Source organism: Siniperca chuatsi, linkage group LG24, assembly GCF_020085105.1.
Source record: "Siniperca chuatsi isolate FFG_IHB_CAS linkage group LG24, ASM2008510v1, whole genome shotgun sequence".
NCBI classification, from domain to species: domain Eukaryota; kingdom Metazoa; phylum Chordata; class Actinopteri; order Centrarchiformes; family Sinipercidae; genus Siniperca; species Siniperca chuatsi.
The window spans coordinates 2,537,387-2,562,286 of NC_058065.1; the positions used below are offsets into that span (position 1 = coordinate 2,537,387).

Genomic DNA, 24,900 nt, shown 5'->3' on the forward strand with positions numbered 1-24,900 from the left:
CCTGAGATTGTGTTGAGAGCTCGCAGGGTGAACAGAGAGCAGTTAAAGTTAAAGAGGAAACACACCAAACACATCTGGGCAGCTGTGCAGCATGTTGACATCACTGGATTTTAAACTGGATGGACACCATGCATAGCAGAGACGCAACAAATGTTTTGTTTTTATTTAATTTAGGCTCATGGGGGCGTGGGAAGTAAAGATTTGTGGCATTTTAAAGCAAACGTCAAAGTTGACAAAACAATCTCCAATCAAGGTTAACTTACTTGCTTGTTTTGGAGCTTTCAACTGTATCACACAGTCTTCATCAACAGATCAAGTTTTCTCAATTGACACGCAACTGTAGATGTTTAATCTTTCATTTTTCTGAGCACTTTGGCTTAAATGAGCTTCCTTTTAAGCCAAGTTGGACAAGAAGTCAATGTGTGTTACAGTCGAAAGCTCCATAACAAACAAGTAGGCGGCCCTTGATTGGAGCCTTTGTTGTGAACTGCTGTTTCAGGTCAAGAATGAACAGTCAAGCTCAGCTTTTAAGCTAACATGTGCTAAAAGTCCTTTTAGTTCCATGACAACTGAGCAAACTTCATCTGATGATGAAGGCCGTGTGATATAGTCAAAAGCTCCAGAACAAGCGATTGTTTTATTAACAAACGTCTATGATATCTATAAAAGAATCAATCTTTATTCCTTTCATATTCCAAAGCTTTTAAAACCTTGCGGTATATTAGCGCTGTCCTCCCGCAAAGGAGCTGATGAGTTTGCGGTTTGTATTGAATAAACAGAAGAAGAAGAAGAAGAAGAACTGGGTAGTACGTTTATTGCCCTGCCCAGACGGTTTACTCGACAGGTGGTTTCTGGGAAGTGTAGTAACACCACTAAGACCAGTTCAACAACAACAACCAACCAGTGACCAGCTTTAAAAAGGCACTCTCTCTCCTCCACATTAACTTCCTGTTTGACAGGCAGGAGGATACTGTCAGAGCTTCAGCAGCTCTGAAGCTCCCTCTACTGGCACCGAGTGGAACAACTTTATTGTGCAACGACTCAGAAAAACACACTGCGGAAATAAAATACTAGAGACGAACTACGTCATCTGAAAAACAACAATAAATCTGCACAGAAAGAAAGTAGAAGATAATAAGGAAAGTGTGCATTATTGATCTCTTTAGTCTTTTTTTGATAATCCAGTTTTACTGTTAAAAGCAGATTAAAAAGAACACATTCCTCTGCAGTGATATAAACCTTATATAGTAATTTTACAAGTGCTAGTTTTTCTGAGAGTATACTAAAATAGGATATATTAAGTATGCAGTATTATTTTCTCTGTGGTCAATACTTAGAGTTGCACCACACACATTCATTTATATTTTTTTGCCATTTAATCGTGTATTTTAGAGACGTAATCAGTTTTACACCCTCATTTCCCCTGTAACAGTTGTTAAAATCATCTTATTCAACATTGTCTGATGGTATCATGTGCATTGTTCGAGCTCTTCGACACAACATTTTGTCATTTATTTAGAGCTTCAACATTAAAGTTTGAAGCAGGGGAAACATATCTCTCTGCTCTCCAGCGAGTGTTACAGGAGCTTTATTCTGCATCTGAAACTGTAACTGTAAGCTGGCTGCTTTATTAAAACGAATTAAACCAAATTCCTCCTCGTGACAGAGTTAAAGTAGCAGCAGAAACTTCCACTTCAGTCACATGTGAAAACCTGGAATTTGAAACCCACATTAAACAGACTCAGTATGTTGCAGCAGAGCCGGGCTGCAGTGCGGCTGAATCCCGTTCTCTTAAATAATCATGATGAATAATGAAGGTGTGAGTCGGCCTGGCAGATCTCCCCTCCTGGGCGGACATTTAGTGTCAACCTGACAGGTCTCAGCGCAGCTCGGGGACAAGGGGGGGATGAAGTTGTCTCCATATTAAGCAGGCAGATTAGACCTGTTAAATGGAGGGCAGCGTGGAGAGGTGCTGTACGTGGACCTCCGGGGTCTGAATCTCATCAGGTGAGCCCGGGCCGAGCTGCAGGGACGCGGGGAGGGGAGCGCGTTGGCCAGGCCTCTGGCCCGCCTCCACCACACCTCACGTCTTCCGCATCCGCAAACTGGAACTGACCCTGCGCTTCTGCCAGCCTCCGCCGCAGCTAAGCCCGGCCCTTCCCATCATGCACAGGGGCCGCAACGAGCTCCCAAGAGCCTCGGCCCGCTCCCTGCCATCTGCCGTGATTTATAGAAAACGGCCGATGATTTATGGGCCAGTCATCTCACAATGAAGTTGTTCTCTTTCATTTGCGCGACCTCCCAACCTAGCCGCCACTCCCAGCCAGGTTGGGGAAATGCGCGCTAATCATACAGTATGAGGGCTTTTAAACAGGAGGAGCTGGGCGGGTGGAGGTGGAGTGGGGCTGCAAATAGAGGGGGCTTTAATGAAATTAATTTCCAACAGCATGTGCATACTGATGAAACAGGCCTCTGCGACAACACACGGCCACTGCTGAGAGATGCTAACGAAGCCATTTCAAGGTCTGACGGCGGGGAGAACTCGTCCAGCACCGCAGCACCGTCCCCACGCCCCGCTTTGATCTACAAATGAAATGCCCCATTAGGAGCCAGTGATCCAAGGGATGTGTTTAAAGATTTATACAGTGTCGGTGTGGTCCTGCAGATTGTTCATCTGTAATCACCAATATGGCCTGATCACAAGTTTAACATTCCCCTCTGTGTCTCAATACTGCACCTGAACGCAGTTTTCTTTTCTTAATTAGTCGAAGAGACACTTAGAAACTGTTTTATGGTCGTGGTTAGAGTGATAGAGAACTGTTTATGACTTCTGATCCCATGATAGATATAGATATATATTTTGAACTATAAAAAAATTGAAATGGCACTTTAATCTCTTTAACTCCTCCCTCTAAGTGTCAGTCTGTATGACCCTAAGTCACTAAACTGGACATTGATCACTACATCTCTGCAATACTTGAATAACTGTGCAATATCTGTGTAATACTCATGTGCAATATTTAGTTGTTAGTTGCTGCTGCAATACTACTTATTACTTATATTATTACATTGCTTTATACCGTATTATCATCATCTACCGGTAAACCCACTTGGTACTTAATTTATTTTCTGACCTGTTTTTTATAGTTTTTATAGTGTATTATATATATTTTTAGCTAGTACTTTCTCCTGTGTGCACTGACGTAAAGGCGAGCTGCTGTAACAAAGAGTTTCCCTTCGGGGATCAATAAAGTATTTCTGATTCTGATTCTGATTTAATGCCTTTTGACCAAAGAAACTAATTTGAAACAAGACAACATTTCTTACAGTAGCAGTGGTGGAAAGTACTGTAATTAAGTATTTACAGTATTTTAGACACTTGAGTATTTTCATTTTCTGCTGCTTTATATTTCTACATCACTACACTTCAGAGGGAAATATTGTACTTTTTTACTTCACTACATTTATTTGACAGCTACAGTTATTAGTTACTTTTTAGATTAATAAGCTTATAAAACAACAAATTGTCATGTTTCAGTCTATGAGTTGTTTTGATTTTTAGGTCAGAGGGACAAAGAGGTAAAATTATCTAATTTTACAACAAAAGCAAAGATTAGAGAAAAGTCCAAAATATAAACGCAAATTTGTGCATCAGATTTTTTTCTTCTTCTTTCCTCTCCCAGTCATCTGGACAAAACTAGCTCCACCTCGAGCAGCTACGACAGCAAGATGCTGCTCTAACATCGATGCATCAGTGTTAATGCAATAATTGTCAGATATGATAATATATATCAGTGACAGGAGACATTTCGCTGCAGAACCAGCACTTTTACTTTTGATAGCTGAAGTACATTTTGCAAATTCTTCTGTACTTTTACTTAAAGAAGATTGTGAATGCAGGACTTCTACTTGTATTGGAGTATTTTTATATTGTTGTATTGGTACTTTCACTTGAGTAAAGGATCTGAGTACTTCTTCCACCACTGTACAGTAGCTCCATCCACTGTTCCAAATGTGGCATAACAAGGGGGACCAAATGTCAGACACCCAGGGCCCGTTCCAGAGAAACCTCCACATAATCCTATCTGACATATTTCTTACACTCTTACAGCTTCATTATTTTCTATTTTAGCTATAATAACCTTTTTTGTTCATTTATTTTCAGATCTTTTGTTCTATAAACTCAATTTTCATGTAAGACCTTCCTAGTTTGTCATTTACACTCAGTTGCCCGTTTATTAGGTACACCCAGCTAAAACTAATACAGCAGTCCTGCAATAAATCAGTTGCAGCGGTTTTAGAGAGGCGTTGATTCAACTTTACGACCATCAGCAAAACTGATTATAACCTTCATGAAGGATTTACTGCAGAACTTTTCTATTAGACTGCATTAGTTTTAGCTAGGCGGACCAAATAACTGTAACTGGCAATTGAGTGAATAAGTTAAAATGTGTTTGAATGTGTAACTGTGTAGCCGAGGTTCAGAGTTAATATCAAAAAATATAACTAATTTCTTCTGTTCCTCATAGATATTTAATTAAAATAACATTTGTAAGAAAATAAGACACTCCAGGATGTAAGCAGAGGTGTAGTTTTATATTTCTACGATATGATTGGGATTCGTTTCATTTAATTTATGGAAACCTTACTGTCAATCAAAAGTCAATATTTCTAATTCTTCTTTTGATCAAAACACTCTTTCTTGTTATAGAACATTTAGAGCCTTTTCCCCATTAACTGACCAAGTTAAATAGCTTGAAATGGGAAAAGAAAAGTATTTGGAGGTCAAAGTTCATCGTTTATGATAATCTGTACCTGCCAGCAGAAGATCTGAGTCGACATCATGAGCTGAAAAGTCTGAAACCCTGAGCTGAGCTGTCCCTGTCTGCCTGTGGATCTGACTCTCTCATGCTTTGTGGGGTGAAACTCACAAAAAGGAGTCCAGGACGGCCTCGTCCTGCAACAGAAAAAAAGTCACAGGTTCGGTCTCCACAGCAGCCATGTGCGTCTACTGAAGTGTCCTTGAGCAACGGATGCATTTGATTTTTAGAGCTTTTACTGAAAACATAAGTGGAAATCAGAACCAGAGCAACAAAACCAGATGATTCAGACAAGAAATGTCAAAATTAAACTCTGAAATATTCAACCTGTAATAAACAAAGCGACATATTTAAACAGAACTGATCAGTATAATAACTCACCAATCATTAATAATCATGCACAGTCGAAATAAAGCAGTGATATCACCGCAGAAGAGAAAGACAATCCCTGGCTAATCAAGAGCGCCATCTGGTGGTGGTTTCCATCCGTTTGGTGATTCTCCACTTCATTTAGTTTCTACGCATATTTTGAAAAGCTGATGCTAAAAAAATCATTTCACTCACACTGTTGCTGAAAACAAAATTATCATATAAACACATTTTTCAACATATGGAATAACTATATCTAAATGCAGACTCCCTGCGTCCGTGGAGAAAACGAGACTACATTTAATGATAAAGCTGAGAATTTAGTCACTAGGCCTTCACCTAGGCAAACAAAGGTTTGGCAAAAGGGGATCCCAGTGTTCATGATGACACCAAATAGAGATTTTTCATGCAAGTGCACATGGGAAATGAAGTTCAAAAATGTTCGTTTCCAAGGTCCAAATACGCGGGAAGCTTCACAGATACAACATGCAGTGGTGGAAGACGTATTCAGATATATATAATGTAAAGATACTCAATTACAAGTAAAAGTCCTGCATTCTAAACCTTACTGAAGACAAGGACAAGAAAAGAGACATAAAACATTGATAAAATTGTATAATTGTGATAAAGAAATGATAAAGAGAATAGAAGTCTGATAGTTTATTTCAAGTTCTGCAAAGTCTATCACAGGTGAAAGAGAACCAAACATGTAAATATATACAATCATACACAGGAAAATAAAACATAAATATTGTATAGCATGAAATAAAACTAAATCAACTAAAAAAAAACAAAACAAAACAAAAAAAAAAAAAACGGGAGCCATGCATTGTAAGTGGTTTCCATGGAAAATATTGCCATTTCCCCACTGGCTTGAAGCTTATTTACAGCACTGCATCTCTTCATCAAAACGTTTTGTTCTCACATTAGTTTATGAAGTTCACCTTAAGAAGCAGTGTATTTTAGTGTTAGTACAGGTTAGTATTGTACAGGACAACCAGGTATATCGCCAGAAATCGTTACCCAAAGGCACATATTCAGGAAATCAAAAGTACGATTTTAAATCTTCAATTTGGAGTTTTTGCTCGATTGCTTGTGTCTAACTACATTTGACAGCAACGCAGCTGGAAATATCCTATGATTCCTCTGAAGTACGCATGCAGACGTAGTTTAGAAGTTGTAGTTTTAAATCACACTGTACATAAAAAGTAAAGGGAAATCAATTTCAGTCGCCTAAACGGCAGCAGGCGGCTGACACTGGATCACTGGACGACGAGCTGTAGAGGACTTCATTGGTTCTGGAGGTAACATTCAATCCAGAGTTAAAAGCTGATCAAATTGCCAAATTCTCACAACTGAGATAAGTGACAATGGGCACTGGTACAGTACATTTAACAGTCCGAGTACGAGTTCGAAGAAACATAATAAGGCCTGGAAATATTCAGTAAAACCATCCTTCACTTTCTGGGTTCACGTGTCGCATTAAAGGCATTTTCGACATTTGGGGAAATACTCTTATTCACGTTTCTGCTGAGTCAGATGTTCAGATTGATGCCTCTCTTATGTCTGTACGGTAAATATGAAGGTATGGCCACTAGCTTAGATTAGCTTAGCATAAAGACTGGGTCTTTTGGGGGGGGGGGTGTAATACTTGATATTGGTGGCCCTATTGGCAGTTTCATTATTTTCCCAGGCACCCAGAAACCAACCAGTACCCCAAATGATAAGTTGATTAATCAGAAAATGAATTGGCACCAATTTTGATAACTAATTGTTTGTCATTGTTTAAGCAACAATTCCCAGCACCAGCTTCTTAAATGTGATTATTTGCTAGTTTTTATAGTTTTCTCTGACAGTAAACTCAACCTCTTTGGGTTTTTGACTGCTGGTCGGACAATTCAGACATCTGAATATGTTAACTTGGGCTTCAAGGAATAATGATGAGCCTCTTTCACTTCTTACTGACATTTTATACTCTAAACAGTCAAATGATTATTAAAGGAAATAACTGTCAGACCCACTGATAATGAAAATAATTGTTGGTTGCAGCCTTACAGTGCTCCTATGATGGCGTAATACTACTTTCCCTTGGTTTGGAAGTAATTTGACAGTTTTTAACGGTTTTACAACAAATAAGTATAATATAAACTAAAATAATTAAGGTCGTAAAACTAGATTTTGACACAGCATCCCTCTACAAGACCGGGGCCACAATATAGAGGATGGAGGGCCTGTCATGCGTCATGATGCACTTTAGGTGTGCAAATTTCTAACAATTTTGTGATTAATCAAATTATCTTATTGTCTTAGGCCCCTGGGTAGTTGCCCGCTTTGCCCAGTTGGTAATCCAGCCTTGCGTGCTGGACTAGTTCTTGGCTGGGCGCAGGGAGTTTTGGAAAGAACTGGGCAAGCTGTTTCCAGTCTTTATGCTAAGCTAAGCTAAGCTACCTGGCTGCAGCTTCACATTTAGTGTACAGGCACGAGAGTGGCATCAATCTTCTCATCTAACTCTCGGTAAGAAAGCAAAGTAGTGATTTCCCAAAATGTCGAACTATTCCTTTAATATGGCTTAAACCTGCTCTGTAGCGTTTGTTTGAACTTCCCTTGTGCGCCAGACAGGCGGAGTTTAGCACCAGGAAAGTTCAGAGGATTTAACAGTATCAGTGTTCAGTCAGTAAGTTTTGCTCTCAATCATCTTAACTGTACCTAAAACTTTCTGTTGAGATACAGTACATACGCTGGAGTTATTAGGCGCGTTTGTTAGTATTATAATAAGCAGCAGTAACATTTTATTATAGGTGCACTTAAAAAAAAAAAAAAAAAAAAAGACACTTCTGTACATTGACCAGCGAGAGCGTCTCAAAGGAGGAACACAATGGAAATTTACAGTGCTTCGACGTGAAAATCCAAGCTGGATTTCTTAGAGTTTATTGCTAATGTCCAAAGACCAAACCATCTCTTTTCATTTTCAACAGGACTTCCCGTAACGCTAGCACTTTACAGTTCATCAATTAGCATTGTCACTTGCTTTTAGTAGCATCTAATCATTCAGATTGTCAACCTTTCTGTCAGATTTAGGTATTGCCCATTCGTCATTTGCTAAAATATTTCACATTTTAAAGGATGAAGTCTCAAGGTGACTTACATTCAATTTAGGAACAACTGATAGAGAGGAGTTTCTTCCCAAAACAGTTCAACTGTTAAACCATCTCTTTAAAACAAGAATACATTGTAAACAGTTTGTCAGCATCAGAAACCCCACACACTGATTATTAGTTCACTGCCAACAAAAAACTGTCATAAATTAAAATACTGATACTATTTTTGAGACATTTAGACCTCGATCTTGACCTTTAGATTACTTTTTAAGTGTAATATAACATATATATATTACAGTATTTTGGAATGAAACTCAACAAATCACAGTAGTCTTGACTTGGCAGCTTGTGTATTTCCAAGCCTGTAAGACAGCAGACATCAAAACCAATAAACTCCCAGTTTAAACAGAACATCCTTCTAAGTCTGTTGATGGTTTTCTTTTATTTTTCTAAAATCCTATTGTTATTTCTGAGTGGCTTTTGTGTACTTTCAGTCCTTGAAATTGATTAAAAATCCACTGTAGGATTTTAAATATATATATAGATGGTAAATTAGGTCCATGTAACACTTATCAATTTAATTTTCCATTAAAATAAAAAAAAATCCATAATAGAAAAATTGGAAAAGTTAATTTAATCTTTTAAACATGTAATCAATTTTTATCAAATAAATGTGAATTAAAGATTTAGGACGCCTTTAAAATGTTCTAACTTTGGACAGTTTAATTAAAAAACTATTAAATCTTCGCGCCTGCTTTCAAGCATCACAACGTTTTTGTCCCACTGCCAACTCCTGTATTTCTTTTTACTACATTTACAAATATAACTTATTTAATAACTACAAACGCCTGGCAGACGTCTTTCCATAAAAACATCTTTAAAAAGAGCAGATTTTTAATAGTTTTAACAGCCGTCTTCATTTTTGATCAGAAGACTGTGTGAATGTGTTTGGTCCCATTGTACGACAGCAGCTATCCTCCTGCTAAATCGTTGCATGGCAATGAGAATATCTCTCATAGCTTGTGTAGACTACTTCAATACTTTAAGTATTTCAAATTTTTATGCAATGAAATGATATCACAATATGGATAAAAGCAGGCTTCTTTGGGACGGGGCTCAGATTTAATCTCAGGATGAAAGAGAAGGCAAACGTAAGGCTGAACAATTTGAGGACAGTAATTGCAATTTTTCTGACGAATATTGCGATTTAAATTGTAATAATTTTCTGTAAGTAAAACTCCTGTAACATGTATTTGTGGCCTACATGATTTTAAAATCAGATGTTTGTTATTGAAATCATCCCAAAGTTCAAACCAGTCTCAGAAAATTCATCTCTGCTCGTTTTCTATAGAAAAATAGACCAGTTTGGCCCACTTTTATTAAGATAGTACATTAGTGGTGAACTTAACATTACTCAATAATATTCAGATATAATCATGACTTTTAAAAGTGGTGTTGTATCTATTAATAACAATTACATACAGTAGGTGGCCTGTTGTGGACAGGTGTTATATGTGTGTTTAATGTTACTTTGCTGCAGCTGAGTAAAGCTGCCGGTCAACAGTCGCAGACTAAAACTCACCTCCTACAGCTTGTTAAGACACTGTTAATTAGGCAAGTTATAATTACATTTGCAGCTCTTGCGATTTCAAAAATCATTGTCTTTCAAATCATAATTTCAATACAAAAATGACTCATTCAGCGCTTGGCAAAAGCAACATGTATGAGATCAGAGGCATAATTTTAATAGTTTATATATTAGGAAAACCCTGTCCAAAAACATCTAGTAGTTTCAATTTGATGTTTTTCAATCCAGGTAGGGAAAGAAAAAGCTGAAATCTTTGTTTGACATTTATAAAATAAAAACGTTATAAAGTGTATTATCTATTGTAGGTTTTTAAGCGGGAATTCAACTGATAAGTGTTACACAGAACAAATTAAGTCCTTCTTTTCTTCACACCGGAAAAATGATTTTGCACACTTTAAATAACAACACTGATATCTTCTGCTGGTAGTTGGGCCCAAAATAATAAAACTTTCTTTAATCATTGTAGTGCTTAAAATCATTGGCCAGCCAAATGATCATTCAATGTAAACTAAGATGAACTTGGATTTCACATTTTTTGAAAGCTAACGTGTATTTCTGTTTTATTAATGAGTAAAACAACAGAAAACAAACAACGTTCTTCTGTTGTTGTTCTCATTAAGGTGTCAGCCCAATTTCAAAATCAAAGCTCATTATTTTGGACATATTAATCTTCAGATGGACCCTTGAATTCAGCCTTTTAAAAACTATAGTGCCACTTTCTTACTCCATACGGCTCAAAATTCATCAAATGCACATGTTCAAATTGGAAAATATTCCAACGCCTTTAAGATTGATCCACCAGGTACAATGAGGCAGTAGTTAGGAAGGAGAAACACAGGTGAGATCCACATCCTGTCAAAGCTCTTTACATTCAATATACAATAAAGTTTGATGTGTCAAAGCAAAAAAAATGTTCAAAGAAGTGGATTAAAAGGTACTAAAAATGAATACAAATACTGATAGCCACAGGTTTCCTCCTGCACTGAGAGGAAGGAAGTTACACCGCAAAAACTCTCCTCTTCTTCCACGATTTCATACTCACCTCGGGTCTTTTACAAGTTTAAGAAGACGGTCTCAATGCTAGGGATAACGTTCAGACATATTTTTCACCTCAGCTCCAAAGAGCACCTCAGATCCAGCCCACGAAATAAGATGGTCTTGATGCTGAAATGAGGAGCGAGTAGGAAGAAGAGATCTTTGTTTCAGGCACACAGCCTCTAAAAAGTGGTTTCTACGATCACCTTGGTTTCATCGGAGGTCGATGGAAGATAACGTTTTAAGGCTCATGACTCTAGCGGTAGTGTGAAAGAGGAGGAAGAAGATGCTGGTTCTTTATGAAACGTCTTAGCGGCCAGGATCACTTTACCTCACAATAATTAGCTAAGCTTTCAAGATGATGAGAAGATGGTCCAGAAACTGGAGCCATGACAGCATGAGCTCCTCAAGACGACTTCAGCTTTATCAGCAGCTGAAGGAATGAAATGGGAATAATTTTGACAACAGAAGTTGGTTCAGAAGATGAGGTTTCTAGATAATCATGATCCTGTTCGCATTGACTTTTTACTTCAGATCTGGCATCGGCGGATGGAATGAAACGGTTTCTGTGTTACGGAGATGATGAAAGCTAAGCGTGTGCTGTGGGAGTTAGTAGGAGGAGATGTCGGATGAGCTGCTGCTGTTGCTGGTGGAGGTCTGGGCCCTCTTGATGTACAGGTTGAGCAGCTTCATCTGTCGGAGGGAAACAGCAGGGGCGTTAGAGGACTCCACCTCTGAGGCTACAACAAGACTCTCTCTCTCTCTCTCTGAAACTTCACCATCCAAACTATAATTTAAAGATTCAACTTCATGATTCATCAGTTTTAATTGGTGGATGGAGTTTTGTTGTCATAAGTCTTTGTACAAAACATTTTATAGGATTTCTTTCCACGCACTACCAAGAGCACACTACTATTTTCATACTTTTTCTATTGTACTGTAGATGCTCTCACTGTTTTATTGACCAATAAGTGACCAATCCCTAAGCTTTTCACACCGGGCTAATACTGATATTTGTGATTGTTTCTGTGCGGGACGATTGTTTTTTGTCACCGACTCATCTTGTTTTTCTTGCAAAAGTGATCTTGATCTCAGTGACACTTAATGAATAAATCAATATCAGCTACTGATGTTGTGAACTGGTTTCTCAGTGCAGGCAGTTTAACTGACCTACCAACAATCCTTAGCTGTCATAACTGGTCGATGAAAACGTCACACTTTGGACCATAAATGCCACATTCGCCAAGAAACCAACTCAGAGCTGACACTGACTCCAGCTGCACCACTCTCCACTGTCTGCAGCTGCTGTAAAAAGTTCTTGGAAGAATGTTTTGAGCAGGTCACATGACTTATTTTCTTGTTTCTAACTGGATGTTGAAGCTGCTAAATTCTGCCACTGATAAAAAGTCTGTAAAAATGTTTTTTTTTTTAAATGAGACACTGGTTCAGGACTATCAACAAAATGTTGCAGACTAAAACTGGAGGCTCTCTGAAAGCTGAAAGGCAGGAAATGAGCATACCTTGCTGCCGGTCAGCTGAGCCAGGTAAGGCTTCAGCTCCTCTCCGATCACGGAGTAGATGGCCACCAGGCAGAAGACGCTGGCCTTCCTCACACTGCTCTCTGTGTTGTCGTAGCCCTGCAACAGCAGACGATGAAACTCTGCGACGGACACAACTGCAGCAACACTGGAGAACTTTCATGACTCCTGAATGTACTGAGTATGCGCTACTATAAGTCTTATAATACCACATGTTCTGCATCTACTGTACGTTCTTTGCGATACAAAGAGTGGGTCAAATGCTGAGCTGAAACTGGAAGAGCCCATGAGTCTGTTCATGGCTTAACCAGTGTGTGTTTGCAGCATGTCTTACCTGCAGGAGTCCAGGTATGATGTCAGACAGCAGCTGATGGAGCGGCTCCTTGGTGATGCGTTCGGTGGCCCTCGTCTGCATCTTGATGGCGGCCAGGTTGATGGGGTAGTCTGCCGTCTGCACGATGGGACAGAGGACCTTGATGCACTGCTCTGGGTGGATGGAGCCCGCCAGCGTGGAGGCCGCCTCCTCCGCCGCACGCACCACCTGCAGCGACCAAAGAGGAGAGAAGAGAGCGTGACGTAGGGTCAAATTGAAATAAATAAGAATCAAAACATTCCTAATTCAAAAACAAGAGGCTACTGTTGCATCAAGTGAACTCTAAAATGACATCCGAGCATGAAAATAATCTCACTGCTCCTCACCTCCTTGTGCGTGTCTTTATGAGCCTCCAGCGTCTTCATGATGGTAAGCTCGGCGTAGTTCTTGAAGCGGGCCGGCTGGTTCCTCAGGATCTCCTTCAGGACTCGCAGGGCCAGCGCCCGGATCGTGTGCTGAGAGAGAGGAGTCATTTCAAAACGACTTACAGAAAGTTCTCTACAAATACAATGATCACAAGTACTTTTGCAGAGGATGAAAGGCAGATTTTCTTACGTCTTTGTCTCCCAGCGTCTCGAGCAGCAGCAGCAGAATGGTCTTGAAGTGTTCCTCCCACACCACCACGCTGTCCTCTCGGGCCACTTTCAGCAGCTCCAGCAGGGTCCCCCGTCGCTCCTCGGGGCCCCGCTCCCCTGCCTGGCCCTGGGAGAACTGCTTCAGCAGTTCCCCGACCAGCTCCAGCTGCTCAGCGGGGCCTGCTGCAGGAGGAGGGCAAAAATCAACAACATAAATTTACTCTTTTTGAAAAATGTTTTAGAACGCTGCCACTTAACATGTTCTATGTGCTTTTTTTCAGAATCATATGGCGGATATTAAAAAAAATGGTGTGTTACTTTGATTGTTAGCTCGAAGTGCTGCACTGTGTGTGTGTGTGTGTGTGTGTGTGACGGTGGGAAAAGTCTGAAGCTCAGATTTAAATCAACCAAAAGATAAACAGCCTAGGAAATTAAGTCATCAATTTGCTGTGCAGACATTTTGGTATTTCAGTGCTCCTCAAGACAAGCTTAATAAATTTGAACTTGTTTATCTTATGGTGGATCTGGTTCTGTGTATCATCCTGACTGTCACCGTGTACATGATGGATTCTTTTCCTTATCTTTTGAAAGTTTCTTTTGGTCCGTCTACGGGACAAGAGGAGACAAATGTTAATGAACTGCTCTGACTCAGCCATCTAATATGTTAGTGATCCTCATCTAATGTTTGTTTTTCTGTAAAACGGACACCGCATGTTGTAGAAAAGGACACAGTAATGCAACATGTCTTTACCTGGGAAGCTTTTGGGGTTCATGATCTTGTTTTCGCCACATTCTTGTCGGCAGCCTACAAAGAAAACATTTCAGTTTAAAGACACAACATGACGAACTAAACACCAAAAATATAAAAACATTTCAGCTACTTCCTGACCGAAGAGAACAAAGCTCATGAGTAACTGTGGTCTCACCGTCTCGCTCCACAGCGTCCTCATACAGCGCCTCCTTCAGGGCAGCTTTGTCCAGTGTGCTGATGCTGTCGGTGTAGTTGTACGGGTTGTAGTCTCTGAAGCGTGGGCCGGCGAAGGAACGCGGCGAAGGCGTGTTCAGCAGCGACGTCTTGTTGTCCAAGGCCGTGCGTCCTCCCCCCACCATGTCACCGTCTGAGGACGCCCCGACTCCGGACTGAAGAACGACATCAAAACATCGTCACCACAACACCAAGTTTACTTGACTTACCTGCTTTGGTTAAGAATGACTTACAGAAGTGAATGAGTTAATTAAAAAAATGTCATATAATGTGAATTATTAAATGTATTATTCCTTCTCCTCCAAACACGCCTTAGTTTGTTGTCTGGTTGGTTGCACAGAGACACTGAATGGCAGGAAACTTTACTGTGAACTTTGTTTTACAGTTAAGTACATCTGTTGCAGGCTGCAACCACAATTATAGATGAAAGATATTAGTTTAATTTAATGTGTGTCTGAAGAAAAAAGGATTTCCACTGCAACGTGGAAACTTGCAACCAACTCTGAATTAGAGCCGAAACAATTAGTCGATTAATGAATAGTCAATCGACAAAAAAAAAATAATCAATCAGTAACAATTTTGATAAATCGATTAAATGTTTTCAGTAATTTTTAAACAAAAATGCCAAAAAATCTCAAATGTGAATATTTGCTATTTTTTTTTATTCTGCTGTGATAGTAAATTGAATATTTTTGAGTTTTGGACTGTTGGTCGGATAAAACAAAACATTTGAAGACGTCACCTTGGACTCTGGGAAACTTTAAACCATTTTCTGCCATTTTATTTTGTAGACTAAACAAATAATCATTAAGTCGCGAAAACAATCGGCAGATTAATCGATCATGAGAATAAACATTAGTTGCAGCCCTACTCTGAATTCAGAAGTATCAGTTGTTTGGTGGGATTTCTTTTTTCACGTCTGTGTTCATAAACTAAGGGTCGTCTTTCTCCTCACCATGCCGTCCCTCTTGCCGTCTCGTCTCAGCGGCTCCATCAGGTCTTCTTGGCTGCGGAAGCTGAAGTTCTGGATGGCCTCGGTGACGCCGCGCAGAGAGCTGTAGATCTCCTCCGAGTTCAGGTTCTCACTGTCGTACTCCAGCATGCTGCAGCGTGGGACAAACGGGCTTGTTAGAAAGAAATCACATCACAGCTGGTTCTGCTACAGCAACTAAAAAGGTTTCATCATCAGGGGAAAGAGTATTTGATTATATGTGACTTTGTTGCTTGAAAAAAAAAAATATCCCCGAAGAATCTTGGAGAAAAACCTTTCATCTAGGAGATCTGTGGAAGTGCAGTGATGGTTCTTTCAGCCTTTTGGATGGAGTTCTCCGAGGGACCTGACCTGACAAGGCTGACCTGAAGAACCTTACATGCTTTTATGTGGTGATCCAAGAGGTTCAGTCATTCGATGGTTGTGGATCAGCACTGCTTTTGTTTAAAGCTTGTGAAAAATGATCGAGGACACTTTCCTAGACATGGACCAAAAGGAATTCTGACTGATTTTTGTTTGGTAACATGATTAACTTTTCTTTATATTACATTGTTTGGTCTCAACTTAAATGCAGTCCCAAAAGGAGGAAAAGCTGTGACCTTACCAGACTTTATATTCATACTTTGACACTTCTCAAAACCTTTCCAAACTTTCAAGAATGCCAACTGTGCAGAAGTGGTTCAAAGATCTGAAACTTTTCTTGTACCACAACACATTTTGTCCATGACTAGGAAGCTTTTTCTGTGCACCAAGATGTATTACAGTCCAGTGCACGTGCATAGCCGTGCATGTTGACAAACTGACGCAGGTAGAGACAAACAGGTGAGTCAAGCACAGAGACACTGGTTACACATTTTCTCACCTGAGAGCTTTCAGTTCAGTGACACCAAAGCAAGTACAAAACAGAAACCAAACGAATGGAGAGTGAACGACAATTTGAGCAGATGGAGGCACAAATTGCTGCAGCAGAGCAGATGTGACGATAGATGAGACTGTTAGAGAGTTTTAGTGGTTTCACAGTATCAAGATGAAAAAGCTTAACTTTAACCATTATTATGTTATTTTGTGCATTTACCAAACAAATGCCTAAAAGGGTTCTTATCTACCGAATATGTTATCATAATCCACGATGTTCTGTTCATCGTTCAGTGGAAAGAGAATTTGGTGCACAAGTATATTTAAAAAGATATTATTTTATCTATCATTACAGAGATACATTAAAAGAGATATTTAAAAAGGTGGGGTATGCAATTCTAATCCAATACACTCTCTTTTGTCAGATTCAGCGAATATCTCCTCCCCGTTCGCTAGCTCAGATCGAGCCACACAACACTATTCCAGCCATGATTTGTGTGTCAGGTAACGTTACATTCAGCTGACTTTCTACTTTGCCAAGATGTGCTGTTTTGTGATGTTAGCTACAGCAGCAGGAGAGTTGTGAGCGTCGCTGTCTGGAGCTGCTGTGCTGGCTCTGGGAAACCACCTCGCCCTCTCTGGCTGTTAGCTTCGCAGCAGCAGCTGTAGCGACGGTTTGCTAACCCACAGCCTAGCTAACGTTCGTTACATTACTTGCTGTGTCGCTCTATATCATGGTATTTGTCGTTGCATTTCTCCAGAATCACATACCCCACCTTTAAACAGATTTTAGGTCATATCAACCAGCCCTACTGTGAAACCCCATAACAGGGAGGAGGAAGAGGAGGAGGAAAAGAGGGGTGGGGTTACCTGGGTGAGTAAGCTCGCTGCATTGCCTTCAGGGAAGAGTGGGCAGTGGGTGGAGGAAGAGGGGAGGGGAAGGGTGGAGGAGGGAACTTGGAGAGCCCGTCTGCGCTCCAACCCCACAGCCGACTGCAACCAGCCGGGGAGGAAGAGGACGGGAGGGAGGAGGGGGAGGAAGAGGAGGAGAGGAGAGCAGCCCAGAGAGAATGTGAGAAAGTGGAAAATAAGAAGAAGCACTGTTCTCAGTCAGTGTTAGTACAGGCTGGTAAACCTCTGATGTAGCTGAAATAAGCTAACTGTTAGCACTAAGATGATTATTAGCAGAAAAACATTTAAGGGACTTTCTAAGGCGTGAAGCATCACATGCTCAAGTCTAGAGCAGGTCTAAGTTCATACTAGGATTCACAATTGGAGACACTGTCGTAACATGAGTCTCTAAAGAAAGAGAAATATGCTTTTGTCTCTTGCTAACAGACAAATCCCAGGTTTTTAGAACAGAATTGATCCCGTTGTCGATGGTAATGTAGACGATGGTTTGACCCTGACTAAAGATGACAACATTTTAAAAAAACGGATATGTCATTCACTGATTTTTCACGCCTGATATCATTTGAAATAAAAACATGAATCACTGACCGATCTGTAACTTCTGACTTTGTTCAAGAACAAAAATAAAACTAATTTTCACCCACAACACTTTCTTCTGTGCATGTGTAAAAAGGCACAGAACACAATTTGTTTTGATTATTGATTAATTACAAGTGATTCATCCAACTGAAATTTTAGTACTGAATAAAATCTCTTAAAACTGCTCTAACTGATCAGCCTGATATCCAGTCTAATCAGTGCTGAGTCAGAACCAGAGACAACATTTAGAGCATAATAATTTAAAAAATCTCTCATTAAAATGTTGTAGTTTTCTTTTGAGTTGTCTCATTAAGTGAAATTTTATTACTTCTTTACTTTGCTTCTGATATATCAGATACGTTAATCAAATTTGACAATTGGCAATGACTTTTTCTGGTGTCTGAGAAAAATGAATGTGATTGGAATTGTGATGGGCATGATCAAACACAGTTCTGACATGAAGAACACCAGAAAAAGTTGTTTAAATGTTTGTAATATATTTCCACATGACTCTGAACCTTTAAAACATCAGTGGTCAGTATTGTGACTGTGGATGAGAGGTGCCGTCTCGCAGTGGGAGCGTTACTGTGGCGTACCTGGGAGAAAGCCCCCCATGGGAGCAGTTGGTGGGTGAGGTAAGCGGGCTGCTGCGGCTGCCCGGCTGGCGTGGAGGCGTCCGACCCGAAGTGTTACTGGGAGACGCCTGCAAATCGACACAACACACACCTGGCTTTAGACACACCACCAAAACATCTGGAAATCACCTCTGAACTGAAAGGCAGCAAATGTAACTTTAATTCTAACGGGGGGCGCGCGCTAACATGTACATTTCTCAAATACCTACAATCAGAAATCGAATTTATTGTAGTGCTGCTGTGTGAGGTGAATTAGGGAACTACATTTTGATATTTTTTTTCTACAATAATCAATTAAAAATTGTAGTTTCACATCACACTCCCAATCCCTTCCTGTGGAAGTTGAGACTGTGTGTGTGTGTGTGTGTGCGTGTGCGTTACCATGCCGATGCCGCTGTTGGCGCTGGCGTTCCTCAGGTGGTTGTGCAGCAGCTTGGTGGTCCCGTCCTGGAAGGTTTTGGGCAGAGCGCCCAGCAGCATGGTGAACTCCGGTGTGTTCAGCTCAAACAGGGCGATTAGCACCACCTGGGCCGCCTGCACACACACACACACACACACACACACACACACACACACACACACGTCACTTTAATGATCACTAAAAGCTCCTTCTGTATGCAGTAAAAAGCGCTCGATCTCTGGTCTCTGCTGCCATGAGCTGAAATATTAGAGTGCTTAAAGTAATTTCACCTGTTTGAAATACAAGCTGACTTATTTCAACAATTTGTAGTGCAGAAATTTGCCGTACTTAAGCCCCATTCAGACAGGATTAATATTATAGGGAGAGGTAAGTAATAAAGTATTTGCCCTGCTCCAAAATGATTAAACTCATTATTCCAGATGGCAATTTAGCCACTGTATATATTTGAAAATTAATAAAACAAGAAAGAAAACAAGTTCAACTTGTAAAATATGAGTAAATTACATGTTAAGAAGCACATATGTTGCAGTGAACATGCAGCATGTCCATTCAAATCATTAAAAAAATGTCAAGCAAAAGCTGGAACGAGCGGTTTCCCCTCCAAGTCTTCTCCAAGGTAGTTGAAATGTATCGAGGTTTGCAGACAAAAGTTAAAAGCAAACTGCAAAAATTCATGCAGAACTTGCTAGAAAAGAAAAATCACGTTTGTTATGTTGAGTTCATTTGGTTAGTCTCAGAGTTAAAACTGCACAGATGAAACTCAGCATCCCCAGCAACTCGTGCACATACTGTACATAAATTTAAAACCTGCTACTAGGACAGCTAAAGTCCTAAAGAAGGAGGAGTTCACTGAAACATCTACCATCCATTTTCCCGATTTTACAGAGCATTTAGTGCTGAAAAGCCTTCACACAACTCGCCCACTATCAGGTCAGTAAGCAAGAGCGAACAGACATCCAGGTCTGCAGACTGACAGCTGCTCCCTGGGTGTTTCTGACGGCCCAGGCCGGGTTAGAGGTCATATACTCGGGTCATGCTGTTCGATGGAGATTCTACCTGCTTGCACCTCTCCTCCAGGTTGCCCTCTCCAGGCAGAGAGGCCACGGTGCTGGGTCGGCCTGAGAAATCCTCCCCTGCCCAGTTATGAAGGGTCTGGGGATGTGGTGAACGAGAAATGGCGATAGGGGAAAAAAAAAAATCAAAACGTGAAAACAAAAAATGAAACGAGGAACAACTAGACAAATAAAGAAACACTACAGTGAAATGAAAAAGGAGGCTATGTTCTGAGGGAAGATGAAGGTGGTACTGAAACGTCCCGCCCTCCTACCTTGCGCACGTCGGAGCTCTTAGGCTCGGTGGTCCAGGTGATGATGCGCGAGACTGCAAGGCGCGTCTCGCTGGAGTTGACGAAGTCGGCCGGGTCCATCTGGCGGGCGAGTGCCTCTATGTAGCGCAGGATGGCCACCTTCACCTTCAGGTTGGGCGTCTGCGTCTGATCCACGATGAAACGCATCAGGATGTTGAACTGCTGCTCATACGGGAAGGACTCTCTGCAGAGAAACAGGGAAAACAAGAGATGCAGCGCTGGTAAAGCAGGACAATCCTGATTTATATACTTTTTTAATAACTCCAGAAATAAAACGTCATACCATCTGTGGAAGACAAACCCTACCAGGAGCATTGAGAGGAAGCAGAGAGGAAAAGTTTGTTATAGTTAAATTTTGCCTGAACTTAAGCCTTTTGAACCTTTGATTAGTATTTTTTATTTGTGCTCTCAGTCAGTCATTCTTGCATCCTGTGATATCAAGCCACAGACCTTCAATCAACCCCATGATCCAGGTACACGGACTTAGCTAACTAAAAAGGCATTCTACGGCTTCTACTAGGCGTAACACCATCTCTGCAGCAAAAAAACTTGAGGCTTTCCTGTTTTTGTAAAACACTTTCCTCTTCTTCTAGATTAAAAGGTGGATCACGGACACAAGGCGCGCAGCTGACATAAATAAATCAGTGGAAACATTATTATGAAATATGAAATAAAACATTTTTAAAAAGTTGACCTCTATGGTCAGATCAAATTTTATTCCTGCCTTCCTAAAATACCTTTTAGACCTGACATTTCCAAACCAAAAATATAAATGTTTTCAAACTTTTAAGGAACCACGTAAACCAGATGTTACATGCAAATCACTGAGACGGACACACTTTTAAAAAGTGGCTGAAACTCCTGGAGAGTGGAATTATTTTAAATTTAAAAAACTAAAAAGCAGCCCAACAGCTGCTTTGACTGTCTGAGGTGGTAAAAACATCTACTTTCAAATTAAAACATTGTAGGACACCACTTTAAAGTGTAACTATGATTCAGATGTTATTCTTTGTGGTGTTATAACTTTTTAGTGTTTTTATAAGAAATATTTATGATATTTTACAGCTTGTTTATTTGAAAAAAAGAAGCAGAAACGCTAAGCTATTCAATTGTCAAGAACAGTATAACTTAATAAAACTGGATTGGTTACCCTGCATTTGAAGTGTGCACTGTGCAAATTTAAGTGTAAACAGTATAAATACTGGATCCTAAAAAAAGCAAGCATAACATTCCTTATTATTTGCAAGACTCTTTGAAAGGCCAACCACTAAAATATATATTTTTAAGTAATTTCTTTTTCTTTGGATGGAAAGATTTAAGCCCAGGTGCCGACCTGGTGACGTCCAGGGCCTTCTGGACTTTGGCCTGGACGGAGCCCAGCAGGTCGGCACCCATCTTCTTCAGCAGCTGAGTGAGCAGAACAAACAGCCAGTCCTGCAGGTCCTCCCTGTGCAGCGTGATGAAGTCCACCAGAGTCTCCAGGAACATGCTGAAGACCTGAGAGAAGGAGCGAGGGATGAAGAAGAGGAGGAGGAGGAGAGGAAAGACGTCAGACAGGTGGAACAGTAAAATGAAGAAAGAAGGAAAGAAAAAGGAAGTACGGAGAGGAAGGAAGTCATATTCTTCACTGTGTTTGTGCTTCAGTTGTGTGAACACACAGTGCTGCTGAACTCTGACAGGACAGTTGTTATAAAGTGAGCAGCTGGTTTGATAAGAAGGTGAGTAAACACTTACTCTCTGGTGTTTGTTAGAGTCCACAGCAGCGAGGAGGCATGCAACAAAAAAAACACACTGTTAGTTTGTCCTGCAGTTAGTTCTGACATGTGAGCAGCGAATTCAGTTAAACAGTCCAAGCAGGAACTCAACTTTGACCACCAGATGTAGTAAATCCCAACGTTTACCACCTGCTGTCACTATTCTACCAGGGAAGGAGACTTAATATTGATTATGAGATTATTGTGATGATTATTAATCTCTTTAGGGAAGTTTCCCTCCCAGAAACTGCAGCTCTTTGATTATGATTCTCCAAAGAAATAATATTTTTAAAAGAAACAACTGCTGTTTCAAATTGTGGAATTGTTTAAAGTTGCGGGCAACATCACAGACTGTAGGGCAGTGTGATTGGATAGTTTTTTTTACCATGACATTTATCAACATCTGGCTGCTGGCTGGTGGTAATTCCCCCATCGGTGCTGGTCATGCAGGATGTGCTGTGTGTGAATCATGCTGTGTGTTACAGGAGCTCAGCTGGCTCTCACCTTGCTGTGAGGGTCTGCAAACATCCTGGTGAAGATCTCACAAAGCCTCTTCAGCTCCACACGACTGACAGAGACAACAAGCAGCAGATTTATCATTTACCCAAAATTCAACTCTTTCATGATAATCCCCAGGTCCAAATTTACTCTTGTACTCTGTGAGGAGTTTAAAACTATGGGAGCAGTGACTTTGTATGTGGCTAATTGGGGCTGCAAAAGAGAAAATTTGTATTTTTGATTAAAACAATTTCAGTTTCTAAGTTTGGTCACTGGCTTAAGTCACAAACTGAAGTGCCAAACACATAGATCTGTATCAACTACATTTATTATACTCAATACCAGTTGAGAGATATACCATTTCGATGACACAAACGGGTGAAGCAAAGATATTTAAGGCTTTTCTGTCTTTGCTTGAGCCCCATTTTGTTCTTCAAGATTAAAAAGCAGATCACAAGGTGTACAGCTGCTTAGCAAGTGGAGTCTAAACTATTTATATACAAATAAAGCAGAAACATTAAAAGATGTATATATAGTATAAAACAAAAGTATTTATACACAGTAAATTAGTCTGTCTCCATTTAAAATCTTATAACCCCTTCTTAAAAATCCAGACATTATAGGACACATTCACACCTTGAATTCCAAAACCAAAAGGAGATGTTTTAAGACTTTTTATGCATTTGCACAAAACCATGTGCGCAAGTAACAGCATATGTTTTTAATTTATATAATTTATATATATATATATATAGTAAATTAAAAGCATCCCATCAGCTACGTTTTAACTGCTACTACTTTCAACATTACAGATACGAAAGGTCACACAGCCATTTAAGATATTTTATGGCTTATTTATTCTCTTGTTTTATCAAAAAACAGGGAATCAAATAAAGGAAAACTGGGATGCAGGATTTTTGCTTTTCTTGCACTAAAAGTTAAAGAAAGGCTGAGCAAATACATTATTACAAACAACATAATAAAAATTTACTCTGAAGTCTGTTTTTAAGTTTCTCCCTTTAGCCACTGATTAAAAAACTTTTACACCCATCTCCTCACACACACCTGAGCATCCTCTGGCTCTTGAGCAGGTTCTGCAGTCCCAGCAGCCCCTCCTTTCTCTCAGACCAGTTGGCGCTGGCGCAGTGGTTCAGCACCTCGGCCACGTCTTCTGTCTGGCGCAGGTAGTGTGGAGCCATGCCGCCGTTGCGCGAGCTGTACGAGAGATCGGAGCAGGCGCTGGAGGCGTCACTGTTGGCGTCGTCATCCGAGTATATTCCTGGTGACTCGAAACGCCGCCTCACCGGCCTCCGCTTAGTGGAAGAGGAGATGACAGTCAAGTCAAGTCAAGTTAATTTATATAGCACATTTCATACAGCGGGCGTAGACTCAATGGGCTTCAAAATAAAAGCAAGCAAGAAAAAAAGGCAAAAATCATGCATGACAAAGATAACATATATGGAGGTTTTACATATATGGAAACATATAAGATAAAAACAAGATAAATTTGGATTACAATAAAAATGGAATAAGATAAGTAGGTGTTATCATTATTATTAAAAAAGGAATAATAAAAATTCAAAAAACACACATATATAAAAACACACTTTAAACCTAACTGCGAAAAAGATGTGTTTGTAGTCTACTTTTAAAAGAAGACACTGTGGTAGCAGACCTTAGTTCATGTGGAAGTCCAGAGAGTCGGACCATAATGACTGAAGAGGGGACAGTGGGGTTTACAGACAGGACTGAAAAGTAACGTCAGCATGCTTTCTCTATCTACTGTATAGCAGTCATGCCTTCAGAAGTCAAATCTAGATCTACTGCTTTGAGAAGATCTACCACGCAGCTACAGAGTCATGCAGGTTTCTGATGATGTGATGTGAGATGGATGAGGTTATTTCATGCCGTTTGGAAGCACTGAAAACTGGGCTTTCTTCACATTAAGATGCTGCCTTGATGCAAGAAATTAGCAACTTTTACCAAACTAAGAGCCAGTGAACCAGACTGATAAATAACTGTGACACAGGGAATCTGTGCGCAGTTACAGTCTCACAGGATAAAGTTAGAAAAACCTTCAGCAGTTAGTGATTAGACAGGCGATCCTGTAAAAGGAAAATCAATAGTTGGAACATCTTCTGCCAGGGTTTCTTTGAGCAAAGCACTGCATCCCAACCTGCTCACTCTTCCATGTTTAGAACGTAAAAGTCAGTGTTTAATGCTCATGCTCTGCATGCAGTGACAGAACGGTTCAAGTCTGTCAGATGGGATTTATTTGTACCTTACTCCTCGAGTCTCCCAAGAGCTGAAATATACAAAGTCCAGGAAGAAAGAGGACAGAGGAAATTACTGCAGGATTGTACGAGCTCTAAACTCAACATCATTATTTCATATTAAAGATTAAATCTGGTGTTATTCTTTATTTTTCTTATTGTCAACAAATCCAATAAAAGGCTTAAATCTGTCTCAATACTGTCTGACTTCCTGTCTGTGGCTCTCAGCTCCGAG

General features: G+C 40.2%; 1 protein-coding gene across 21 annotated transcripts in view; it reads right to left on the reverse strand.

Annotated features, from left to right (window-relative positions):
• Positions 1-5,834: 5,834 nt before the first annotated feature.
• The window catches only part of LOC122872437 (CLIP-associating protein 1-B-like), a 64,337-nt gene continuing 45,271 nt past the window's right edge, over positions 5,835-24,900 (reverse strand). For 6 of the 21 annotated variants that reach the window (XM_044188672.1, XM_044188666.1, XM_044188662.1 and 3 more), the window contains 18 exons: positions 24,674-24,697; positions 23,458-23,705; positions 22,399-22,462; positions 21,875-21,877; positions 21,474-21,637; positions 20,102-20,324; positions 19,831-19,926; positions 18,735-18,887; positions 18,315-18,421; positions 17,098-17,220; positions 15,337-15,484; positions 14,323-14,536; positions 14,148-14,201; positions 13,377-13,579; positions 13,148-13,276; positions 12,783-12,989; positions 12,431-12,547; positions 5,835-11,603 (listed from right to left, as the gene is read on the reverse strand). In XM_044188672.1, coding sequence (XP_044044607.1) covers positions 11,520-11,603; positions 12,431-12,547; positions 12,783-12,989; positions 13,148-13,276; positions 13,377-13,579; positions 14,148-14,201; positions 14,323-14,536; positions 15,337-15,484; positions 17,098-17,220; positions 18,315-18,421; positions 18,735-18,887; positions 19,831-19,926; positions 20,102-20,324; positions 21,474-21,637; positions 21,875-21,877; positions 22,399-22,462; positions 23,458-23,705; positions 24,674-24,697 — 2,361 coding nt within the window. In that variant the 3' untranslated portion in view covers positions 5,835-11,519. The remainder of the gene's footprint in view (positions 11,604-12,430; positions 12,548-12,782; positions 12,990-13,147; positions 13,277-13,376; positions 13,580-14,147; positions 14,202-14,322; positions 14,537-15,336; positions 15,485-17,097; positions 17,221-18,314; positions 18,422-18,734; positions 18,888-19,830; positions 19,927-20,101; positions 20,325-21,473; positions 21,638-21,874; positions 21,878-22,398; positions 22,463-23,457; positions 23,706-24,673; positions 24,698-24,900) is intronic. The other 15 variants (XM_044188674.1, XM_044188667.1, XM_044188665.1 and 12 more) reach the window with 9 other exon arrangements.